This window comes from Emydura macquarii, unplaced genomic scaffold (genome assembly GCF_026122565.2).
Source record: "Emydura macquarii macquarii isolate MOO-44397 ecotype Brisbane River unplaced genomic scaffold, CSIRO-AGI_Emac_v2 contig_2207, whole genome shotgun sequence".
Taxonomy (NCBI): Eukaryota; Metazoa; Chordata; order Testudines; family Chelidae; genus Emydura; species Emydura macquarii.
In genome coordinates, this window is record NW_027132344.1 from 2,855,095 (window position 1) to 2,878,364 (window position 23,270).

Here is a 23,270-nt window from a genome sequence, read left to right on the forward strand (position 1 = left end):
CCTCCAGCATGTCCAGGAACACAAAATACAGGCACTATAAATGCAAAAGCTTAACTCGACATCAGCAACATCAGCATGTGTGTCTGATAGATATATGCGAACTGATGAACTGTAGAATGTGTTGTTAGACGAGTGAGCTTGAAGTTAAGCATTACAGATGGATCCTTTTAGAATGCCTCACATGACCAGTTTCAGCTAGGAACACATTCCATAGTTGACTAAACTCCCTGAAAATGGGTGATAATGGAAATGTTGACACAATCTTCATTCAAGCAGTGCAAATGGCACAGCCAGCATTAGTATGGATTAATGTGCATCTAATGAAATATAATTGTTTAATGATTCTGAATGCACAGTGTTTCATAGGAGGAAAACACTCAGACACGGTGTGCTAGATTACAAAAAGCGATGAGTATAAAGTAACATCATGGACACTGTTGAATCTTTATGGTTCAATCAATTAATTAATTTAGTCAATGCCTGGAAGAGGACATGCTGCATACCCACATGATGAAAAAGTAAAGTGTTAAATCAGTGGTTCCCAACTTGTGGCCCGGGGGCCAAAAGTGGCCTGTGGGGTCTTTCAAAGTGGCCTGTGGCTCCCCTCCTACTGGCTGCAGAAGCAAGTTCCTGCCTAAGGACTCGGGCAGAGCACGTTTCCGCGGGGCTATAAGACCGGTGCAGGTTTCTTGCTGCACCCAAGGGAACAGGAGATTAGTGCTCCCCTTCCCTGGCTCCACCAGGGAGCACGGCAAAGTGCTCTGCCTGGATCCCTAGGCGGTAGGATCCCTGCTGGAGCCAGATGGAGGAAAGCACTGATCTCCCATCTCCCTGACTGCAGAAGGGAGTCACTGCCTAGGTACCCAGGTGGAGCGCACATGGCTACAGGACACACGCGGTTTCCCTGCTGCAGCCAGGGGGACTGGAGATCAGCAAGGAGGCAGCATCCTCACTGAACTCCTTTCGTCTGGCTGCAGTGGGAGGAAGCGGGGCTCAGAGCAGCCATGACCCACCATGCTTGAGAAGAGGCAGGACTCTCAAACTCAGTGACTTCCAGTTTGGCCCGCACTTAGCAGGCCACCCTCCATGACTTAGCTGCCAGGCCATGTGCTTCAGTGTGTAGTGACAGTCACTCATCTACACTAGTGCTTTGTCTGTGATGTACTGTGAGTAATTTGTAGGTTTAAAATAGTGAATGTAAAAATGAACACAGTAGCAAAATGTTTACTTTAAATATGTAGTGATTTGTAGTCCTTAACGGTGTATATGTCAATACATTTTTTTATGAATTGATAGACTGGTGGCCCTTCAGAGTTGTAAAAATTATATTTGTGGCAAGCCAAAAAGGTTGGGAACCACTGTGGGAGAAACCGTTACACTTCCATGAGAACATTATTCCATTTACAAATAATGGAAAACAAAATACAGTGGCTGAGAGTGTTACCTGAAAAAGGGGAAAATTCTGAACTATTAATTGTGATCATCTGAGGCCACCTTCTGCCATCTTATAAAACACAATTCTAGAGAGAGATTTATAGTGCCAACTATCGAAGAGGCAGTTTCCTAGCAGATAGAGCTCTGGACTGGGACTCAGAAGACCTGGGCTCAATTGCCAGCTCTACTATTCATCTGCTGGGTGATTTGGACAAGTCTCGTCACGTCTTTGTGCCTCAGTTTCCCCATCTGTGAAATGGGGATAATGATACTGATCTCCTTTGTAAAGCACTTTGAGATCTACTGATGAAAAGTGATATATTAAGAGCTGGATATTAGATTACCAAGAAGCAGGAGAGAAAAAAAAAACACAGCCACAACAGACCAATCTAGCCAGGATCCAACCTCTTTATAAAACAGATTAAAAATGCAGCAGAAATAGAAAAATATAGATTATTTAAGAGGGATGGACAGATGGGTTGCATGAAAGAAAAGAAAAGACTATAACAAATATTATTGCCAGCACATAATTTTCTCACCTAGAAAGCAAAATTCAATTCAGCAAAGCAAACAAGAGTGGTGAGTTGCAAAAATATGGAGAAGTTTGAGAGTGCCTGTGGCTGGCTGGCATGATAACTGAGGCCAGCCAACTCAGAGTGAATGAGTGGATGTGAAGGAGAGAGGGATAGAACTAATGAGGTATATGGGGAAAGACAAAACAGAATTCCATAGTGTTCTTGGATGGAACGCCTTCAGTGTGTTCCATAATAAGTCATAATTCTGACTATGCTGAGACAGACTGCTCCTTAATGTTTAACATAATTGGGTCTTGTTTATGTCCAACATAAGATGGGAGAGTTAGGTTTTAATAGCTTGAAATAATTTTTACTGTGAAATACAGGATATTTTGCTCAACATGATGTGGCCATGCGATTATTTGTATTCCTTCTATAAATATGCAATTTACGAATTTTTACTATAACAAATCCATGAGCTTCCTCATTTTAGCCATGACAAACAACCACCCTTAAGGGAGGCAGTGTTTCTTAGTAGTTAGAGCACTGGACTGGGACTCGGAAGACCTGGATTCTATTCTTGTTCTGTCACTGGCCATCTCGGTGACTTTGGGCAAGTCACTTCACCTCCTATGACAGTTCCCTACCTGTAAATGGGGATAATTATCCTGACCTCCTCTGTAAAGTGCTATGAGATCTATGAATGAAAATTGCTATACAAGAGTTAGGTGTTATTAGTTATTATTACATTAGTAATTAATATGCTATCATGACACTGAAGTGGAAGTGACAGAATATTCAAAAATAGTCACCGCATGTAAGAGTAGATGAATGATTGTTCTGGTTTGCAGCCTTGGGAACTGCTTGTATATGTTTAATCATTTTGGTGAGGCATCATACCAGCTGTGTGAACTCAAGGTTAAGGTCTATGCTTTGCCTGTAATACTAAATATTATATCATCTGTAACCTTTTTAAACAGAAAGGCATTTAGTTTCTTTAAAATACCAAGAATTTAAATGTGAATAGTGTGATGTACAATGGCATAGCAGGGAGATACCCATCTAGTTCCTTGAATAAAAGTAGGAATGAAGAGGGATGGCTTTGGGTGGGAAGTATTAACTCTTTGATTCATCTGGTTACTCCTCTTTCTCGGGCTAGATTTGATGGCAGTCACCACTTTTTTTCCCCAACGGCTTCAGATACGTTTGGGGGAAAGAACCTCTCTTGCTTCACAGATCAGGTTTATTATATTTCATAGGGCTCTCGTGTTCCCCCTTCTTTGGAGAGAGAAGAGTAGGAGCCACCGCCTCAATGCTAAGAGCCCAGATCAGGGTTTCTGCCACACATCACACAGCCTGCTACTGAACTCTGAAATCTTTCGCTTCTCAGGGATACTTCAAATGGGTTCATGGCTCAGGCTATGTAAAAAGCCAAACAGAAACCCAAAATTTACTGGGAAACCAGTATACATTTAGGTTCAATTTAAACCAGCAACCAGCAGCCAAGGTCCACCTAAGTTCTGCAGGCCTGGGCTAATGCCCACAGCACCCTAAACTCCCTCTCCAAGCCATCCCTCAGACTCAAGCATAATAAAACATTTAGTACTCTATGTGAATTTCATAATTTGAAATAAAAGTTCAAACCACAAAACACATCTTAAAATAAAAATTAGTCTCATCACTAACATGCTCTCCACCCCAATTTTCAGCATTTCCTCACTTTGGAACTTACAGAATCGTAGGACTGAAAGGGACCTCAAGTGATCATCTAGTTCAGTCCCCTGCACTTATGGCAGGACTAAGTATTACCTAGACCATCCCTGACAGATGTTTTTCTAACCTGTTCTTAAAAATCTCCAGTGATGGAGATTCCACCTCTGTAGGCAATTTATTCCAGTGCTTAACTACCCTGACAGTCAGGGAGTTTTCCCTAATGTCCAACCTAAACCACTCTTGCTGCAATTTAAGATCATTGCTTCTTGTCCTATCCTCAGAGGTTAAGGAGAACATTTTTTCTTCCTCCTCCTTGTAACAACCTTTAATGTACTTGAAAACTATTATCATGTCCCCCCTCTGTCTTCTCTAGCACCCCCTACAAGTCCTTTCCAAGGCTGATACAGTGCAACTCCTTACCAGGGAACAAAAAGGTGAGGCAGATAGTTAACAACTTTGTCATCGAAACACTCAGTCCATCAGACACACTTGGTGATGTGTCCAGGACCATACACCTGACGTGAATGAACCCTGTTCTAGTTTAAAAAACTACTTGTTATCATAGTAGATATGGGAAATCTAAAGCAAAAGTAAATGCAAAATATGCTTCTCTACTCCCGGCCCACACCCCTTATATTTTAAAATGCACGTAAGAGAAAGTTTACATATTTTGGTTCAAGCATACTCACATCAGGCAATCCACCATATGGGCCATTCTTATATAACGGCAGGAACAGGCATACTTTGTTTGGCTGATTTTTATAAGCCCACTTCGTATACAGTGTTTCTGCAATAACACAGTCAAATTCATCCAGTTTAGAACAGTGACTGCTAAACCTCAAAACAGCAGTTAAAAATAAAGAAACACATAAAGAAAACATCCACTTTGATGCAACCATAAGTAGCATCTGAAAAACCAAGATGACAATTTCCTACTGATAAGTACTATTTCTTTATAATACACAATGAGAAAAAAAGTAAAAATTACCATAATCATCTCCAATAAATAGAAGTAACTAAACACAATGAAAATTGTTTTTGATGGGATAAAATAAAGCCTGTGAAAAGCCAACAAATGGATTATGTAGAATAGAGTTGTTTGATTTATGGATAAATTATTCAACAGTATTTATCAGTTAGTCTATTATGTTGGCCCATTACTTGACTCTGAAATTTGATTTGGTTTTGGTCAGCAGGGAGGGTGAATAGAACAATGTGCACATTAGCCAGGCCAGTTATTTCTGCATCATCAAAAACAGAATTATAATAATGCCATGGCAAAGTTCTTGTCCTTTCACAGATCTAATTACCTTCTTATTGTTGTATTTCAAAACTGTGTAGAGTTTATCATCTGCTTCAACTCTTTTTGGTGTTGCTATGACAACAGCAGGCATATAATAATCAGTTCCTGTCTGTGTCCCAGTTCTGGCAAATACATAGTCTCCGACCTGTGTACCAGAAACGAGTTAGGTTGCAAGTGACAAACATAAGAAATACTAGAAATAGCATGGAACCAAAGGAAATTCACTATGAATGGAGAATCTTCTTTAAAATTTACAAACTTATTCAAAATACAGAAATGACCAAACTATAAGTTATCATCATGCTCATATGTGAACTGCAGAACAAGATTAATGATGCACATATGCTGCTTAAAAACTAATAGTTTTTCACCTGTAGTGATGGGCAAGGCATAGCACCCCCCACAGGTATAATAAACTTTATCGGTACAATCTGCGTCTCTCCATGGCTGAAGTAAACAAGTGCCTGGGTGGAACTGATACTCTTTATCACAGTTCCTAAGAGAAAAACACAAAAAATACAATATTAAGATTACATATAGGGTTTTTATTCATTATGGAAGAATGCCAAAAATCCTGTAGCCTGTAACATGTTCTCCTACTTCCTGCAGTAGAATCGATAATATTTGCACTTGGCACTCATATTCATTTAGAATTATTATATCTTGTTGGTTAAGCTTGGCAATGTACATTGCACTGTACAAGACACACACCAAAGAAAGTCACTGCTCCCAAAGAATTTATAATATTAAGACAGAGTTCTTCAAAATAATTGTATATAAAAGAAAAAAAATCAGGAAACCTACTTGGAGATCATATAAGAAACCCAAAACAACTATCAAAACCTGATGACAGCCATCCAACACAAAAAGAAAAATCGGAATCAGCTACAACAGCTCCATAACCCCTGAATTTTACCTCTGGGATAAACTATGACATCAGGACCCACCACATGGACACTACATGACACCCCAAAATCAATATACCTCAAGACGATCTCTGACTGGAGCTGAATTATCTGTACTCTCCAAGGAACTGATTTTCTGTGCCCCACCACAGAACCTGATACAATATTAATGTGTGGAGAACTCAAAAAAATTTTTCACTGACTCTCTTACAATAAGGACACCACCTCCCAAAACTACCACCTCTCCACCAACAGTCATAAGAAAAAAGGATCATCTGACTGGACACCTCACAGTGGACAAAATCACACACATAATCATTACATTGATTGCTTCAGGAAAAAAAATTGACTGTGAAATCCATTCCCAAGAGGACAGCTATATGGTGGTCCCTGAACTCCAACAAGATAGGATCAAACCAGCAGACAAAGGGAGTGTTATTGTAGTTCTCAATTGTGAAGACTACATCAACAAAGTCAACTGACAATTCACCACCACCACCTACTATAGAAAACTCAAAGAAGACCCCACACCATAATTCACCTAGGAACTAAGAATATTATCAAATCCTTGTCCAAACAACCCCAAGAGAAACTCTACAACCTCATCATTCATAAACTACCTAGAGACATAAAGGGTAACAAGAAAACTTTCTACAAATACATTAGAAGAAAGAAGAAGACCAAGGACATGGTAGGCCCATTACTCAAAGAGGAGGGAAAAAACAATAACAGAAAATGTGGAAGTGGTAGCAGTGCTGAATTACCTTTTTTGTTTGTTTTCATCAAAAAGTTTAGTAGCAATTGGACATCTAACTTAGTAAATGCCAGTGAAAATGAGGTAGAATCAGAGGCTAAAATAGGGAAAGAACAAGTTAAAAATTACTTAGACAAGTTAGATATTTCAAGTCACCAGGGCCTGACGAAATACATCAAAGAATACTCAAGGGGATTGAGGAGATTATCTTCTGAGCAATTATCTTCTAAAAGTCTTGAAAGATGGGAGAGCTTTCAGAGGACTAGAAAAGGGCAAATATAGTGCCAATCTAAAAAAAGGGGAATAAGGAGAACCCATGGAATTACAGACCACTCATCTTAATTTAAGTACCCAGAAAGATAATGGAACTAGTAATTAATCAATCAATTTGCAAACACCTAGAAAATAATAAAATAAGTATCAGTCAGCATGGATTTGTCAAGAACAAATCACATCAAGCCAACTGAATAGCTTTCTTTGACAGATAACAAGCCTTGTGGATAAAGTGGAAGCAGTAGATATGGTATATCTTGACTTGAGGAAGGCTTTAGATACTACCTCGCATGACCTTCTCAGAAACAAACTAAGTAAATACAGCCTTGATGGAGCTACTATAACTGGGTATATAACTGGTTGGAAAACCATTCCCAGGGAGTACTTATCAGTGGTTCACAGTCAAGCTGGAAGGGCATATTGAGTGGGGTCCTGTAGGAATCAGTGGTGGGTCTGGTTCTGTTCAATATCTTCATCAGTGATTTAGATAATGTCATAGAGAGTATACTTATAAAGTTTGTGGACAATACCAAGCTAGGATGGGTTGCAAATGCTTTGGAGGATAGGATTAAAATTCAAAATGACCTGGACAAATTGGAGAAATGGTCTGAAGTAAATAGGATGAAATTAAATAAGGACAAATGCAAAGTACTACACTTAGGAAGGAACAATCAGTTACACACATACAAAATGGGAAATGACTCCCTAGGAAGGAGTACTGCGGAAAGGGATATGGAAGGGATAATGGATCACATGCTAAATATGAACCAACAGTGTAACACTGTTCCGAAAAAAGCAAACATCATTCTGGGATGCATTAGCAGGGGGTGTTGTAAGCAAGACACGAGAAGTAATTCTTCCACTCTACTCCAAACTGATTAGGCCTCAACTGGAATATTGTCTAATTCTGGGTGCCACATTCCAGGAAAGGTGGACAAATTGGAGATAGTCCAAAGAAGAGCAGCAAGAATAATTAAAGGTCTAGAAAACATGACCTATGAGGAAAGATTGAAAAAATTGGGCTTGTTTAGTCTGGAGAAGAGAATACTGAGGGGGGAAATGATAACAGTTTTCAAATACATAAAAGGTTGTTACAAGGAAGAGGGAGAAAATTTGTTCTCTTTAACCTCTAAGGATAGGACAAGAAGCAATGGGCTTAAATTGCAGGAAGGGCAGTTTAGGTTGGACATTAGGAAAAACTTCCTGTCATGGTAGTTAGGCAGTGGAATAAACTGCCTAGGGAGGTTGTGGAATCTCCATCGATTTTTAAGAACAGGTTAGACAAAGGTTCCTTCCAGTCCTACAGTTCTATGATTCTTTTATTGTACCATTATTACTGTACCAAATGCAATATCTATCTTATGTTTTGAATTATAGCATTCTGAGAAAAAATAATGAATGAATATCTCATTCAATGTATATTGTACAGTCTTATTCATGTTAGGGTAGAAAAATATTTTCTCTATCTTTTAGACAACCTACCTTTCACTCATTTGATGTTTTACTGAATTAGCATTTGAGGATAGGATAGAGAGACTTTGAAGTACATGATTAGAAAAAGAATACACTCCAGCAGCAGACCATTCTCAACACTAACAATTTCAAAGCTCAATAAATAGCAAGATGGTTTTCTGATCCAACTGTAAAATTAAAGAATGCAGTCTGTGATTGATTGTCAACCTGAAAACTGTTATCAGGCAAACAAAAACATGTACAGAAAAAACAAGTCAAGCTAACACAAAAGCAATGAGTTTTTCTCCATATTTTATCTGTACGTGAAACAGTCCTAACAATAAGTGTCTCTGTTGGAACCATGCTGTTCCATTCTTGCAACTCTCCTGAGAAGAGACTGCCAACAAAGTCAAATTACCTGTAAGATGTTCTCTGATGTCAGAAACTGTCCTAGAATACTTTGTCACTCATACAAAATAGTCATGCAGATTAGTTTGATTTTTTTCCCCAATACCATATCAGGGGATACAATTTCACACTATAAACATTCTGACTTAGAACTCAACAAAACAACAGAAACATCTAGTGATTATTCTGCATACATTAGATGGCTCAGCCATTGCTAAATCCTGAAGGGAAATAAGACAACATTGCAAGAAAAGAAATAGATTGATACAGTCTTCCAATTTAAAATGTACACTATTTTATTCCAAAACATTTCCCACCACCCTCTTCTTAAACAAACAGATCTATCAGCAGGTCTGCAGAATTTTTTGTACTTTACTGGAAGAATTTCGGAGAGAAAAGATGAAAAATCCAACAATATATACAGTAAATCAAATTAAAACTAAACCAGCTGAAAGAGACTAGGTAAATGTTGATCTTTATTCAGTAATCTTTCTAAAGATTTTTTTGTATATTTCAAATTTTTAAAAAATTTACCTGGAAAATAAAATCCTGTGATGTCTGATCTCGCAATCACCTTTTGGCCTTTGAGAGTCTCAAACACTTTTCCTTTCTGTCTTTTCTTAGACTGTGCCTTTACACTCTCGTCTGTAAGTTTCTGTAATGGGACAGATAAAAAGATATTCCTCAAAGATAATCTAATCAGGTTAGGTCTATCTTTTTGAATGCATTAAACATTCATATAATTTCATGCTACGGATTAGCTGTATTAATACTGTTGATAAGCCACAATTAACTGGATGATTCTAAGTACTGGGAGTCCTCTGTGAACATGAACTATATGACAGAAAGAGTGGCAATGATGCCTATCATTAAACCTAACTAGCACTTTCTATTGTAAGATCCTGTAAGATCAGCTGCTCACAATAATGCCAATCTTTAATTATCCACACTGAAATTTTCCATGCTATGTGTCTGCCTCCAGCTGAAGCATTTTGGAAAATTTCAACAAAAACAGTTCATTTATTTCCGAGAACAAGGTTAGGGACAAATGAAAATTACTCCTCTGTAACTGAAATGGACTCTGAATATTCCTATTCCTCTCAGAGAACGTTGAATGTTCCATGGCAAGAGTATAAAAGAGGCACTGGCGCTCCAGCTGCCTCATTTCTTTCCCCTGAGACCCGAAACTCCTTGATAAACAGGACTCCAAATGAGGCAGGCAGGGACAGTGAATATGCAGAGTACATCTTGAAGAAGTTCTGTTAAAGGTGAGTAATGATAATTTTTTCTTCGAGTATCCTCTGCATATTCCCAATCATGGAATAGACTGATAACCAGGACTCCGAGCAGGATAGCGGGAACATGGAGTCCTAATTAAATAAGGACCGCAGAACTGCCTTGCCATATTTTGCATCAGATCTAGATTCTAAATTTAAAGGAATAGTATTTAGTAAATGTGTGGGTAGAACTCCACGTTGCCACTCTACATATTTCTTTTAAAGGAATATGCCTAGAAGAAGCCATAGATGCTGCCTTTGACCTAGTACAGTAGAATGTGTGTCCTAATTCCTTGAAGGACAGCTTTTTTTATTCAAAAGTGATTTTAATACACACACTAACCCATCTAGAGAGTTTTATAGAAACTGATTTTCCCTTAGTTTTTCTTTCATAAGCAATGAACAATTTATGAGATTATCTAAATTGTTTGGTCCTGTCTAAAAGAAAGGCTAAAGCCCTTCTAACAACCAGAATATGCAGTACTGCCTCTGCATCATGAATATGAGGTTTAGGAAAGAAAACCAGCAAAATTATAGACTGATTTATATGAAAAACTGAAACAACTTTTGGAAAAAATGTAGGGCATTGAAAAAGGGCATTGAAATGGGGCATTTATATGAAAAACTGAAACAACTTTTGGAAAAAATGTAGGGCATTGAAATGTGGGCATTGAAAAAGGAGATTTATGGACGGCTTCATCTTTATATACCTTTCTTCTAAAAGAAAAGCATTTGCCATAGTCAAATTTAGTATTGCCCCAATAAAGGAGATCTTCTGAGTTGAGATCAAAACTGACATCTCACGATTTATTTGTAATCCAAGATTGGCAATATTTGTTTTGCATGCACTAGGATGTCCTCCCTGGATAACACTTTTATTAACTTCCAGAGGGGTAGCCGTGTTAGTCTGCATACAGCAAAAACAACGAGTGGCTTAGCTTATGCCTGCAGAAATTAAATTTGTTAGTCTTTAAAGTGCCACAGGACTCTCATTTTTACTTTTATTAACTAATCATCCAGATATGGTTACACAAACATCCCTTGCTTTCTTAGGCACACTGCTACTACCAATAGACATTTTGTAAAAACCCCAGGTGCTCCAGATCAGTGGTTCTCAACCTGTGGCTGGTTGAGATTAGAAGGAAGTGAGGCCGCTGGAGCACCATGCCCCTTTTATACCTTCCCCTTCGGAATGTTCAGTGTTCTCTGAGGGGAGGAGCAAGGGAAGAGTGAGAGCACTCTACTAAGTACTGTTAGTTAAATTTCTACCATTCAGGCTGCACCAGTTCAGAGCATCCCACAAGTGGGAATATGCAGAGGACATTTGAAGAAGAATATGTTGTTTTTAGGACTGGTCAAATTCCATAACTGTTTTTCTATGGAAAATTGGGGTTTCAACAAAAGAATTTTCATGGAAAGAATCTCTTTTCCACATAGTTTTGATTTTTTGTCAGAAAATTAACACCAAGACCTTGGAAATTTTGACTGACAATTTTAATCACCAAACCAAAATATTAATTCAGCAGTATCTAAATGTAATACCATCAAAACACTTAAATCAAAACAAAATGTTTCAACGTTCTTGAATCATTTCAGCTTGTTCAACATTAAACCATTTTACTGAACAAACAGTGACTCATGGGAGTTGTATTTCTGCTTCCTTATGCCTTCATTCTTCTCTATTCACTGGGCTCCCTGGTTGGTCTACATCTCCCATGATAGACTACAGCCATTTTACTCCTTTGAGGTACTGCAGCAGGGCAGTGGACAGACTTTTAATGTTGAACTGACTCAAAATGAAACACTGGCTCTACAAACTGAAATATTTCAATCTGGGTTGACCCGCCCCAAACCAAAATATCTTATTTCAATTTTTGAGATAGAAACTTTCAATTTTCAACCAAAAGTTTCCAGTGTTCAGGTTTCTGAAGAAAAGTCAACATTTTATGTGGGGGAAAATAAAATAATTCAACCAGCTCTAGCAATTTTTCCAAAGTTGTAAAAAATTTTACAGCTGTTTAGTTGACAATATCTAGCATATCAATGCTTTGGCACAAGGATTTGATATTTATAGGAAGGGTCTCCTGTGGTCACAGGGTATCTTTTGCTAACCCTGTCAAAATCCATCCAAACTTGCCAAATTATGCGCCTTGAAAAACTGCTGTATACACATGCTCAGAAGAAGTTTTTTAGGTTGGCAGTAAGGATGTCCAAATATTCCATCTGTACTGAGCATGCTCTACCCCCACAAAGCTCCCTGACTATGCTCCAGCATAGGTTAAGCAGGACTTTTCCTGAAATTGCTCCTTCCAGCTACTGGGGACCAGAAATGAAAGCAGGTAGACTGTCTCTCCCAGGCAGTGTCAAGTAGGAGGAAGAAACTGCAATGTACCATGGTGAGGAGTTGAATGGGAGTCAGGTGCAAGCTATGGGGGGCAGGTGTTGAGGGAGAAAACAGGACTGGAATAGGAGGACAGAAGGGGGATGGAAACAGGGAGAGAAGGATCTTTAAACACGTTAGCATACTCCCCTACATGTTCTGGAATTGAACCAAGGATTCCTAGGTCTTAACATTCCTCTGCTCAAGTCAACAAATACCTATGAACCCCACGGGGAAAGCGTCTCAAACCCCTCGTGACTGGTCCACAGAGGATAACAGCCTCTACTGCCACCACTTACTCCATTACTCAAGTGCTAAATGTCTGTTTTATAAATCCAAAGGCTCCAATACACAGATGACCTATCAATATGGTTCTATGTGAAGTCAATATGATTTTATATGATGGAATTTTTGTTTTGTTTTTTTTAGTTTATTTTACTTTAAAAAAACAAAGAAATTACATTTAAAATGTACATTAAAAATCTGTTAAGTTTGCAAGGTCAAGCACTCAAAAGTTAGGAACTGCCACAACTTCGGTTGCCAGTGCAACATTAATTTGGTCCCCTAATGCATATGCATTATGGCACTCTTTAATAACATGATCACATTCTATTTTTTCCACAGAACTCCTGCCTCATTTAGTGCACAAGTTGGATCTGTTCAGGGGATGAATCAGGGTTGTGAATGAAGCTGTTGTCTGTAGGACCCTTACTTCATGTGTTGCAGAAGTTGGAAGGTGTGTAGTGACAGAAGAAGGGGATTGCAGGAAATGAAAGGAAGGTCTGATTGTAAAGGAAGTTGAATGCCCTCCTGGATAATTGGATTCTGTCCCTGCCTCTGCCAAACAGCTCCTTTGTCATTCTGAGCAAGTCACATTAATCATAATTTTCACAGGTGACCACTGTGTGCTCCTCATTTTCTAGGAAGCAACTTGAGACACCTGGAGTCTGAGAAGTGCTGAGCACTCACAGCTACAACTGATTTCAATTGGGAGCTGTGCTTTGAATATACAAACTGCTCTAAAATGCAAAATACTTTGAAAAAATCAGACCCTAGGCTTCTCAAATTTGGCCCCCAAAATTAGTGGATACTTAACAATTTTGTTCTCAATCAACTTGTGCCTGAATTCCCTATTTATAAAATAAGGCTAATACCTCTGTCTTATGTCAGAGGGGTTGTGAAGATGCTTGTGAAGCATTACTAGGCTATGTTGAGCAGCACCATAAAAAAGCCGACAATTTAATTATTCTGGATTCAGTGCAGGGTTTGAATGGTGTACTGTAAATAAAGTCTGAGGCCCTACATTGAATGATGAGAATAAAAAGACTTATCGATCAAATGCTAATGTCTCAAACACACACCTGATTGCCAACTCTGGGAAAAAAAAAAAAAAATTTTTTTTGGGTTCCCTTTCCCAGAAACAATGGTCTGCACTGAATATTTTAGAACATTGCATGGCAGATGCTGTCACCTCTTTCCCCTTTGGAAGATAAGAGACAACACACAATGTGACTTTGGACATTCGTCACAAACTATGGACCACATTGTAAATCAGTGCCCACTTTGATTGTTTGCCAGTGGCATCCCCAATTTACATCAAGCCACACCCGAAGCTACCAATCAGTTCACTAATCTGGGCTTCATTATTTGAACATTGTTAATCACCTTTCTTGCCATACGAAAGATGGAGGAGTGGTAGAATAATTAGAGGTTCAGAGCTAAATTCTCAAAAGATAACACGCTAGAGAAGCTAAGCAGGACATTCCCTGCAATTGCTCCTCCTTGTAGCAGGATGCCGCTGTTGTGTAAGACACAGGAACTAAAATTAGGGAGACTCTCTCTCAGGTGCTCTCAATGCTCCCTCCCCCAGCAGGTGCCCAGGTGGTGTGGAGGAAAAGGAGGACAAAGCAGCATGGCTGGAATGCAGAGCCATGAGAAGTAAGTCTGGAGGATGGAGAATCTTCAGAGAGAGGCTGGGGCTACAGAAATAGGTTGCTGGGTTCAGGAACATAGGGCAGGAGAAAACAGGCTTTGCATGAGGCGACAGGGCTAGAAGTCTCGAGGGGATAGGTGCAGAGAGGTACGGAGACAGGCTGGGGATCAAACTCTTGCTAAAATGACATTTCCTAAGTTCTGAATTCTCAATTTTGCAATCTCAACATTCTCTTGAGATTAGGGTTTTTTATGCAATTATAGATAATTTTGTGAGGTTTAGGAGTCACCCCCTTTAAGGCAATTGTATCCTGGTGGGGGAAAAAAAGGGAAGATGGGGAGTTAGTTTCTCAGTTTCTTCCCATCAGGATCTCTCCACCAAGACAGACAGATTTTGGGGAAAGATGCCGTGAAGGGTGGCATGTATGAAAAAAGATGGGATCCCTGGTCCCTGTCCTTCAGGACTTTGGGAGTGTCAATGCTTGATCCAGCCCACTTCACCCCCAAACGTCAATGTCTGCTTGGAGCATTTCTCCCTGCCCACAGGCTCAGCAACTGGTCTTTTTGCTCCTGCATATCCTCACTGCTGCCACATGTTATCCTACCTGCTAGCATTCAAAATTAAACATTAAGTTTTTTGTCCTCTGAAGAAGTTATGAAAACAATATTTACAGACAATAGAAAAAAACCAGTTCCCGCTGATATGGCAAATCATGTAATCCCAATCAATTATTTTACAGGTAAATTTTAATAATCAGCAATAAACATTCAGCTACATTTACTAAAATAAAAGGCAAGTCACTCTTTAATTGCAATCTATACTTCTCTCCATACTTCTAAAGCTAATGCATCTGAACACAAAACTTGGGGAAGTGTGAGATTATGAAAAGTAAATCAAACCAACAGTTTTCTCCCCACCCCCAATAATTCTTAAAGCACTTATTCATTAGCACACCTGGCAAATAACAATATGCAAGTTCCCTTTTCCAACATCACAAAAATACACAGTTTTAAATCAGCAAGCTTCCATTTAGGTTCCCACAGATTTACACGGTTTTTATATACTGTGTTTGTGCACAGAAACACACTCCACAGATTCCTACAAAATGCTGCTGATAAGGGAGACCATTAGCATCCTCCTACCTCTCAGGACCTGATTAGTTTCCACCCCTCCCCATATAACAGTACATTTGCATTAACGCCAACCATGACCAGGAAACAGTGGTGGTGCAAAAGACAGGTATATTTTTTTGTTGAATTGCTCTCTGAAGGATTTCCTGAAATTGCCATCCTCATCCCTCCCCATACCTCTCAACTCTCTCAAAGTAATGCTGAAAAAAAAATCAAACAGGCACACTTTTCATTAAAAGCCTGCTTTCTAGTTTTACCCTTTTACTAGAGAGCACTCAGAAATACAAGACAAAATGAGTTATATACACATTTTTATTTTTCAGATACCGTCTATAACAAAAGAACTTCACTTAATTGTCTGCTTGCAATGTAAGATAACAAAGGCTAGTTTAGAAGATAGGGGAGAAGGGTTATTACTCCACAGACATAAACAGGCATTTAGACACTTTGCATATTTTTCCATAGGTGACAAATGGACAGCTGCTGTTGAATATTTATTTTTAACTAATTTGCAATTGATGACTAACAATTTGTGAAGCTTTCATTATTCTACATTAATCGTAAGACTAAAGATGGACTAACTGCACAAAATGAGGATTTGAACACTGCAGAATTCGGGGGGGAGGGGAAGGTCAGAAGCACATTTTCAGTTCAAGCCTGTCTCTACTGACTAGCATTTGCATTTACAACATACAATGCAGTTAACACTAATATTGTTAGCACTGCAGTTTCTGTGATAAAGTTCTCTGGTAATTTTACTACCAAAGAGCCTAATCCTGTTCACGAGCCTGTCTGCTAAAGGCAATAGGTCCAGTCCCTCTTCCATTGCAGTCAATGCATCTGCTCATGTAAGTTCAAACAGGATTTGGCCCACAATGTCTTCCATTTTCAAATTTCAGTTTCAAAGAGATTAACTGTTCCACTTTTCTATGACAAAGGTTATGTGAAGGTAGACACAGAAGACTCCTCACACAGTTCTGCCAGTGCACCTTAGTCCAGAGAGCAGAGGCCAAGTAAGTCGTGGTTTCATGATTTAACCAGGGTTGTCAAACGTATTCTGCATAAAGTGCCATATTTCATTTTTAATTATGGAGTATACATTTAGGACTACATACCACAACTCCTACCCCCACCAGCTCAAAGGAGGATTTCCACTGAATGTCAATGGGAAGTTTGAACAAAGAACAAGCGTACAATAAACTTTTAGTTGTTCCTTGTAGGCCTGACTTGACATAAATAACTTGCCTCTTTTTTTAGTGGGTATGACTGGGAAGGTGAATGGAAGGTTAAGATGTAAGTAGGGGTTTAATAAGCAGTATGCTGGAATCGGGATGCCTATGCTAGCTAAGAAAAGCATGAACACTCTGATGCTAGGGACAATGGACAAAATAAACCTGGAATGGAAAGGTCAAGTTCCACATGAACAGCACATAGACACAGCATGCTGTGTAGGGATTGGTTCCTACAAATAACCAAACCAAACCAATCCAAAAATGTGTGAGGCAGTGTATAGTAAATGCAATATAATGTGTAAATGTTTATAAAGGAAGAAGTTTTCTGTGCAACTTTGTATGAGAGATACGCCCTAGACCCACCCGCTATGCTTGAGTCTGATCAACTCAGTGTAACTTTGCTGTATGCCAAATAAAGAAACCTTAGTGATGGAATCTGGAGTTGAACTGAGTGTTTTAGATCCCAGAGAACCTGATGAAATGTTCTCCAAGAACTGGACAAGGTGAGTTGAAAAAGTTTCGGAGGGAATCCCAACATTATTGAGTCAGTTCTTTTTTCTCACATTGAGGTGCCTGTTTCCTCTGCTACTCCATAAAATATACATAAGAATAAACAGAGTAGATGCCAATTTACTCATGAAACATTTGAAATGTAAAAAGGATGTTATAAAGAGGACAGGAATCACTCCTCATTAGTCAATGAGGCTAGAACAAGCAGTAACAGGTGAAAGAACTATAGAAAAAGAAGAACATTTAAGCAATGGACCAAGCTACCAAAGGAAATTGAAAACTGCCATTATTGGAAATATTTCAATCAAGCCACTATGCAAAAGAATGGACAAACTGACCCACTAGAGGTCCCTTCGAACCCAAATAAACCTATTCTATAGATGAGTCACACCGTACATATGAACTATTTACAGGGTTTTTTTTGATGGTAAGGTAATCTTCCTACTTATAATTGTTTAAGAGTGGGATTGTCTGATGTGTTCAGCATTGACTTAACTGCTCCCACTGAAGTCAACAGTAAAACGCCAACTGACTTCCAGGGAAACAGTTAGCTCAATATTGAGTGTTTTAGAAAAATCTCACACTAAACAAATGGAGGGTGGGGGTTATTTTTTAAATTTTGTTGAATGAATAGAGGGTCAAAGATTACATGCGAGAGTGATCAGCAAAAGGATGCAAGAAACAGCTAAGGCCCTGCTTCTGCAAACATGTATGCACATGCTTACAGGCGCATGAGTCTGTATGTGGTGGGAGAAGTCTCGTGACTAATAAAGCTACATCTTGAACCCCTTAGTTAGGTCAATTGAAATTTGGCTTGGGTATACAGTGAAGGATCATATCTGGAATGAAGAATACAAACACAATGGTAACAGTTTGCATTTTGCTGAAGGAGACACTGTATACGGTTGGTTGCCTAAATGAAGCAGAGATGTTAGCATACATCTGTAAAAAGCTGTTATTTAATATTAAAAATAGCTGCCTGAATCACACGCAAAGGGGAACAGGTCACATTAAAATCCATATTCTTAATAAATAGGTCCACTAGCAAACACTGCAGCTGTATTTCTCTGCACCACTGATGTACAGAAATATCAGTATTTAGTATGAAAGGAGCCATTGACCATCACTCTCGGAAGGAAGGCAGGTTAATGACACCCGGTTTTCAGGAAAAGGAAAGAATTAAAATGAAGAAAAAGAAAACGTTAAGGCCATCAATGGTGCTTAATATTATTTATGTGAACACAACTGTCCTTGAGTTATCACAATCTGAGAATAATCATGTGGAGTAAATTGTCAAAAAGTCTATTAATGTTAGCCTTGCAATGTATGTTCATGTTTGGCTCTGGCAAATTTAAACACCTATTTGTAGGTTGATAAGTCTTTTTCTATCAATTTTCTTTAACAAAATTATGAAATCTCTCTCCTTAGAATGTCAGAGGAATATTTCAGGCTAATTGGACACTGAAAAATGGGTGTGTTCTATCTCTATTGGGAACCATAAGGCCTTCTTTGCCTTGCTGAGAGGTGCCTTAATTATCATATATAAGTCCCTTCACATGGAGAAAGTACTGAGTACTAAAGGGCTCTTTAATCCAGAGAGAAAGTCATAACAAGAATCAAAAGGCTGGATGTTGAAGTCAGACAAATTCAAACCAGAAATAATGCACAAATATTTAAGAGTGAAGGTGATTAACTATTGACCAGTGGTGGATTCTCCATCTCTTCATATCAAGACTGGATGACTTTCTGGAAGATGTGCTTTAGCCAAACACATTTTATTGGGCTCAAGGCAGCAGTAACTGGGAGAAATTCTATGGCCTGAACTATACAAAAGGTCAAATGAGATGATCTAACAATCTGTTCTGGCCTTAAAATCGATGAATCTTTAAAAAGATGAAACAATGAGAGTCCTGTAGCACCTTAAAAGACTAACAAATTTCTGCAGGCATAAGCTTTCGTGGGTTGCAACCCACTTCATCAGATGCAGTTTTTGCTGTATACAGACTAACACAGCTACCCCTCTGGAATTAATAAGATACTTTTTTTAAACAATGCCTCTAGGAAGGCTTATCCAGAGGGACTGAATCCAGGACATCAGGATCTAACAGCATGAGTTTCTCTATTGCTTGAGCTAAAGAACCAGGTCTATCATCTTAGAGGCAGTCACACACTCAGACTTTGATGCACTGTCTAGCCCTTAGAAGGGGACAGAAAACCACACTGGTTGATGTGGATTAGACTCTGAAACCAGACAGTGAGCAGCTAAAGACTCTACTACATCTTGATACAAAGGATGGAAGCTTAATGAATGTTTCTGATCCACTATTAGACATTTCAGTGTTTCCTTATCAATAAATGAAGTCCTCAATAATCGAGGAGTAACATAACTTGCTGGATCATACTAGGCCCCTTTTCTGACCAGAACGCCTTCTTTGCCATTGTGAAGATCAGCCTAAATCATACTTAAGACAAGGCTTACAACCAAGAAGGTCTTTTCTGTGCAACTTCCATCATGGAAGCATGTGACCTTTTTTGAAACCCCCAAGTCCTTCCTGTTTGGGTCATTTCATTAAAGAATTGTGTATAGTAACATCCCCTATTTCCATCTACCTTTCTGTGCAGATAAACTGGAAGAAATATTGGTGCTGAGGGATCTGAATTTGGTCCACTGAGCATCGTGCAGGATTATCAAACCACTGAAATAATTCACGTTCAGTCCTCAGCCATCATTTTGGAGATGGGAGCTCAATATATTATCTAAATAAATAAAAAGCATTTCCACCATGGATACAGAGTGTTGACTGTGTTTCAATGATTTCTTGAATAAACCATGTTTTATAACAGCCAAACAGCTTAATTGAAAGTAATCAATGAGACATAGGGAGAACACGGTCTTTATTACTGTACCATTATACAGGCAAATATTGAAACATGGATATGCATAGAATCACAGAAATGTAGGAATGGAAGAAACTTCCATAGATCATCTAGTCCAGTTCTTGCACTGAGGCACAACTAAGTAGTATCTAGATCAGGAGTTCTCAACCTTTTTCTTTCTGAGCCGCCTCCCCCCCAACATGCTATAAAAATTCCCCAGCCCACCTGTGCCACAACAGTTTTTCTGCATATCCAGTAGATTAAAAGCCAAGGCTGGCATTAGGAGGTAACAAGCAGGACAACTGTCTGGGGCCCCACAAAGCTAAATTGCTCAGACTTCAGCTTCAGCCACAGGAGGTGGGGCTCGGGCTTTGGCTTTTTACCCCAGGCCCCAGTGAATCTAACACCAGCTCTGCCCTCTGGTTTATTTTGGCAGACCTCCTGAAACCTACTCGCAGCCCCCCCATGGGACCCCAGATCCCTGGTTGAAAACCATGGATCTAGACCATTCGTGACAGTTGTTTTTCTAATTTGCTCTTAAAAACCTCCAATGATGGAGATTCCAGAGCCTGTCTAGGTTATTTGTTCCAGCACTTAGCTATCCTGACAGTCAGGAATTTTTTCCTAAAGTCTAACCTAAATCTCCCTTACTGCAATTTAAACCCATTACTTCTTATCAGCTGATAAGAAGAACAATTTATCACCTTCTTCTTTATAACAACCTTATATGGACTTAAAGACTTATGTCCCCGCTCAGTCTTCTCTTCTCCAGACTAAACAACCCCAATTTTTTCAATCTTTCCTCATAGGTCATGTTTCCTCGACCTTTATTCATTCTTGTTGCTTTTCTCTGGACTTTCTCCAATTTGTCCACATTTTCCCCAAACTGTGGTGCCCAGAACTGGACAAAGTACTCCAAATGAGGCCTTATCAGTACTGAGTAGAGTGGAAGAATTATTTCTTATATCTTGCTTACAACATTCCTGCTAATACATCCCAGAATGATGTTCAGTTTTTTGGGTTTTTTTTGCAATAGTCTTACATTGTTGACTCATATATAAGTTGTGATCCACAATTTAGGGGTTAAGTTGTAATCCTTAGATCATTTCCTACAGTATTCCTTCCTAAGCATTCATTTCCCATTTTTCATTTGTGCAATTAATTTTTCTTTCCTAAGTGTAGTACTTTGCATTTGTTCTTTTTGAATTTCATCCTATTTATTTCACACCATTTCTCCAGTTTGTCAAAATAATTTTGAATTCCAATCCAGTCCTCCAAAGAGCTTGCAATCCTTCCCCACTTGGTATCACTCACAAACTTTCTAAGTGTACTCTCTATGCCATTATACAAATGATGTATGACGATATTGAACAGAACTGGACCCAAAACAGATCCCTGCAGGATCTCACTCAATATGCCCTTCCAGCTTGACTGTGAACCACTGATAACTACTCTATGAGTATGGTTTTCCAACCAATTATATATGCACCTTATAGTAGATTCATCTAGCCTTTTTTTTACCTAGTTGCTTAGGAGAAGATTATGTGAAATAGTATCAAAAGACTTTCTGAATTTGAGATATATCACATCTACTGCTTGTGTTGTTTTTTCATATTCATCCTTGTTTCCGTAACATTGGATGAAATCAAGATTTTTACCACTAGCTAAATATGTTTATTGTGTAGATGGGCTAACACCTGTACTAACACACTGTTTTCACAATGTGTCATATGTGTCAAGCTCCGCCTCTAGACACTCACCAGCATGCTGTGTTTGGGTCCCAACGTCCTGGACCCATGTGATTTAAGCTTCCTGAGTCTGAGAAAACTACCAGGCACTGCCTCTGGATTTCCAGGCATGTCCTCAGGATGCATATCCTCTGTCAAGCATCCCCCTGTGAGAGCGGAGACCCTGCAGTCCAACCGCTTAGGCCCTGAGATTTGTGTTGGCTCTTCCAGACTCCCCAGTAACTTAACTACACCCTTTCCCAGAGCTCCAACCTTGTAGGCACTCTGCTTTACGGTTTCTCTCTCCAGGAACATGCAGTAGTTGAAGCCCATAATACACAGACTATGCAAAAGTTGCAAAATCTTTAGACATCATTAGAAATAAATAGACCTCGACAAAACGATAGAACACCTATAGGCCATTCTGTCAGTTTTCTCACCACTCAAGTCTTCTTCAGGATTTGAGTCAGTGTCCTTTCAAGATTCCAAGTCCCCTCTTTTGCACCTCTCTCCTCATTGCTTCTCCCCTGGAGCATGTAATCTGTTTTGTATCTCCTCCAGTCAGCTTCCTTTGACCTTGGTTGGTCAATGAAAGTATGGCAATGAAAGTATGCCCCATTGTTCCTTTCTCCTGCCCCCAAGCTTCCTTTGTCGCTCTACATTTTTATATGCTAGTACGAACACCTGCTTTCTTTGTCTTGCTACTGGAAAAATTCCATTCCCCTCAAACCTCAGCCCCGCCCCCCCCAACATTGCACCCTGAAGAGAAGTTGAAGAACATTTTTTTTTGATCTAGGATGCAGTTACTTCTGTGTTTTAGATCTCTTCAGGTGCTGATAATCACTAACCACCCACCTATTCATATACAGCCATGAAAGAGCCACTCCCCTGTCTCCTTAGCACATAGTTTCTCAACCTGTGGTACGTGTACCCCTGGGGAAACGTGAGACACAGGCAGGGGGTACGCGGCAAAAAACCCAGTGAAGGGAGGCGGGTGGCAGCCGCTGTCTTCTGGGGGAGGCGGGCAGCAGCCGCCGGCTTCCCGCCCAATCCCACCTCCTAGCTGGGAGGTACACAGCAGCTGCCCCAGTTCTGGGAAGCTGGGTAGCAGCCGCTGGCATTTTGGGAAGCCGGGCGGCAGTCACCGGCATCCCGCCCGGTCCCAGCCCCCAGGTGGGAGCCTGGCAGCAGCCTCCTGCACCTTGCGAGCTGGGCTCGCAGCTGGGTGGCTGCCACTCATGCCCCGGCTTTGAGCCAAGAGACAGCCTCCCATGCCCTGGCGTGGAGATGGGCAGCAGCTGCTTGCCACCTGCCCACATCCCTGGGTCCCAGCCTGTTCAGAAGCCGCCTCTGCCCCAGCTCAGATTGGGTGGCAGTCGCCCACCTCCCAGGCTGACAACCAAGCGGCAGCCGCCTGCGACTTGCCCAGGTGGCAGCTCCCCTCCCC

At 39.8% G+C, this 23,270-nt stretch overlaps 1 protein-coding gene across 1 annotated transcript in view; it reads right to left on the reverse strand.

The window, feature by feature from the left end:
- VWA3B (von Willebrand factor A domain containing 3B) overlaps positions 1-23,270 on the reverse strand; it is a 105,813-nt gene that overhangs the window by 3,195 nt on the left and 79,348 nt on the right. The window contains exons 24-27 of the mRNA XM_067559936.1: positions 9,292-9,412; positions 5,337-5,461; positions 4,973-5,110; positions 4,352-4,449 (exon numbers count right to left, since the gene is read on the reverse strand). Of these exons, the coding sequence (XP_067416037.1) occupies positions 4,352-4,449; positions 4,973-5,110; positions 5,337-5,461; positions 9,292-9,412 (482 nt within the window). The remainder of the gene's footprint in view (positions 1-4,351; positions 4,450-4,972; positions 5,111-5,336; positions 5,462-9,291; positions 9,413-23,270) is intronic.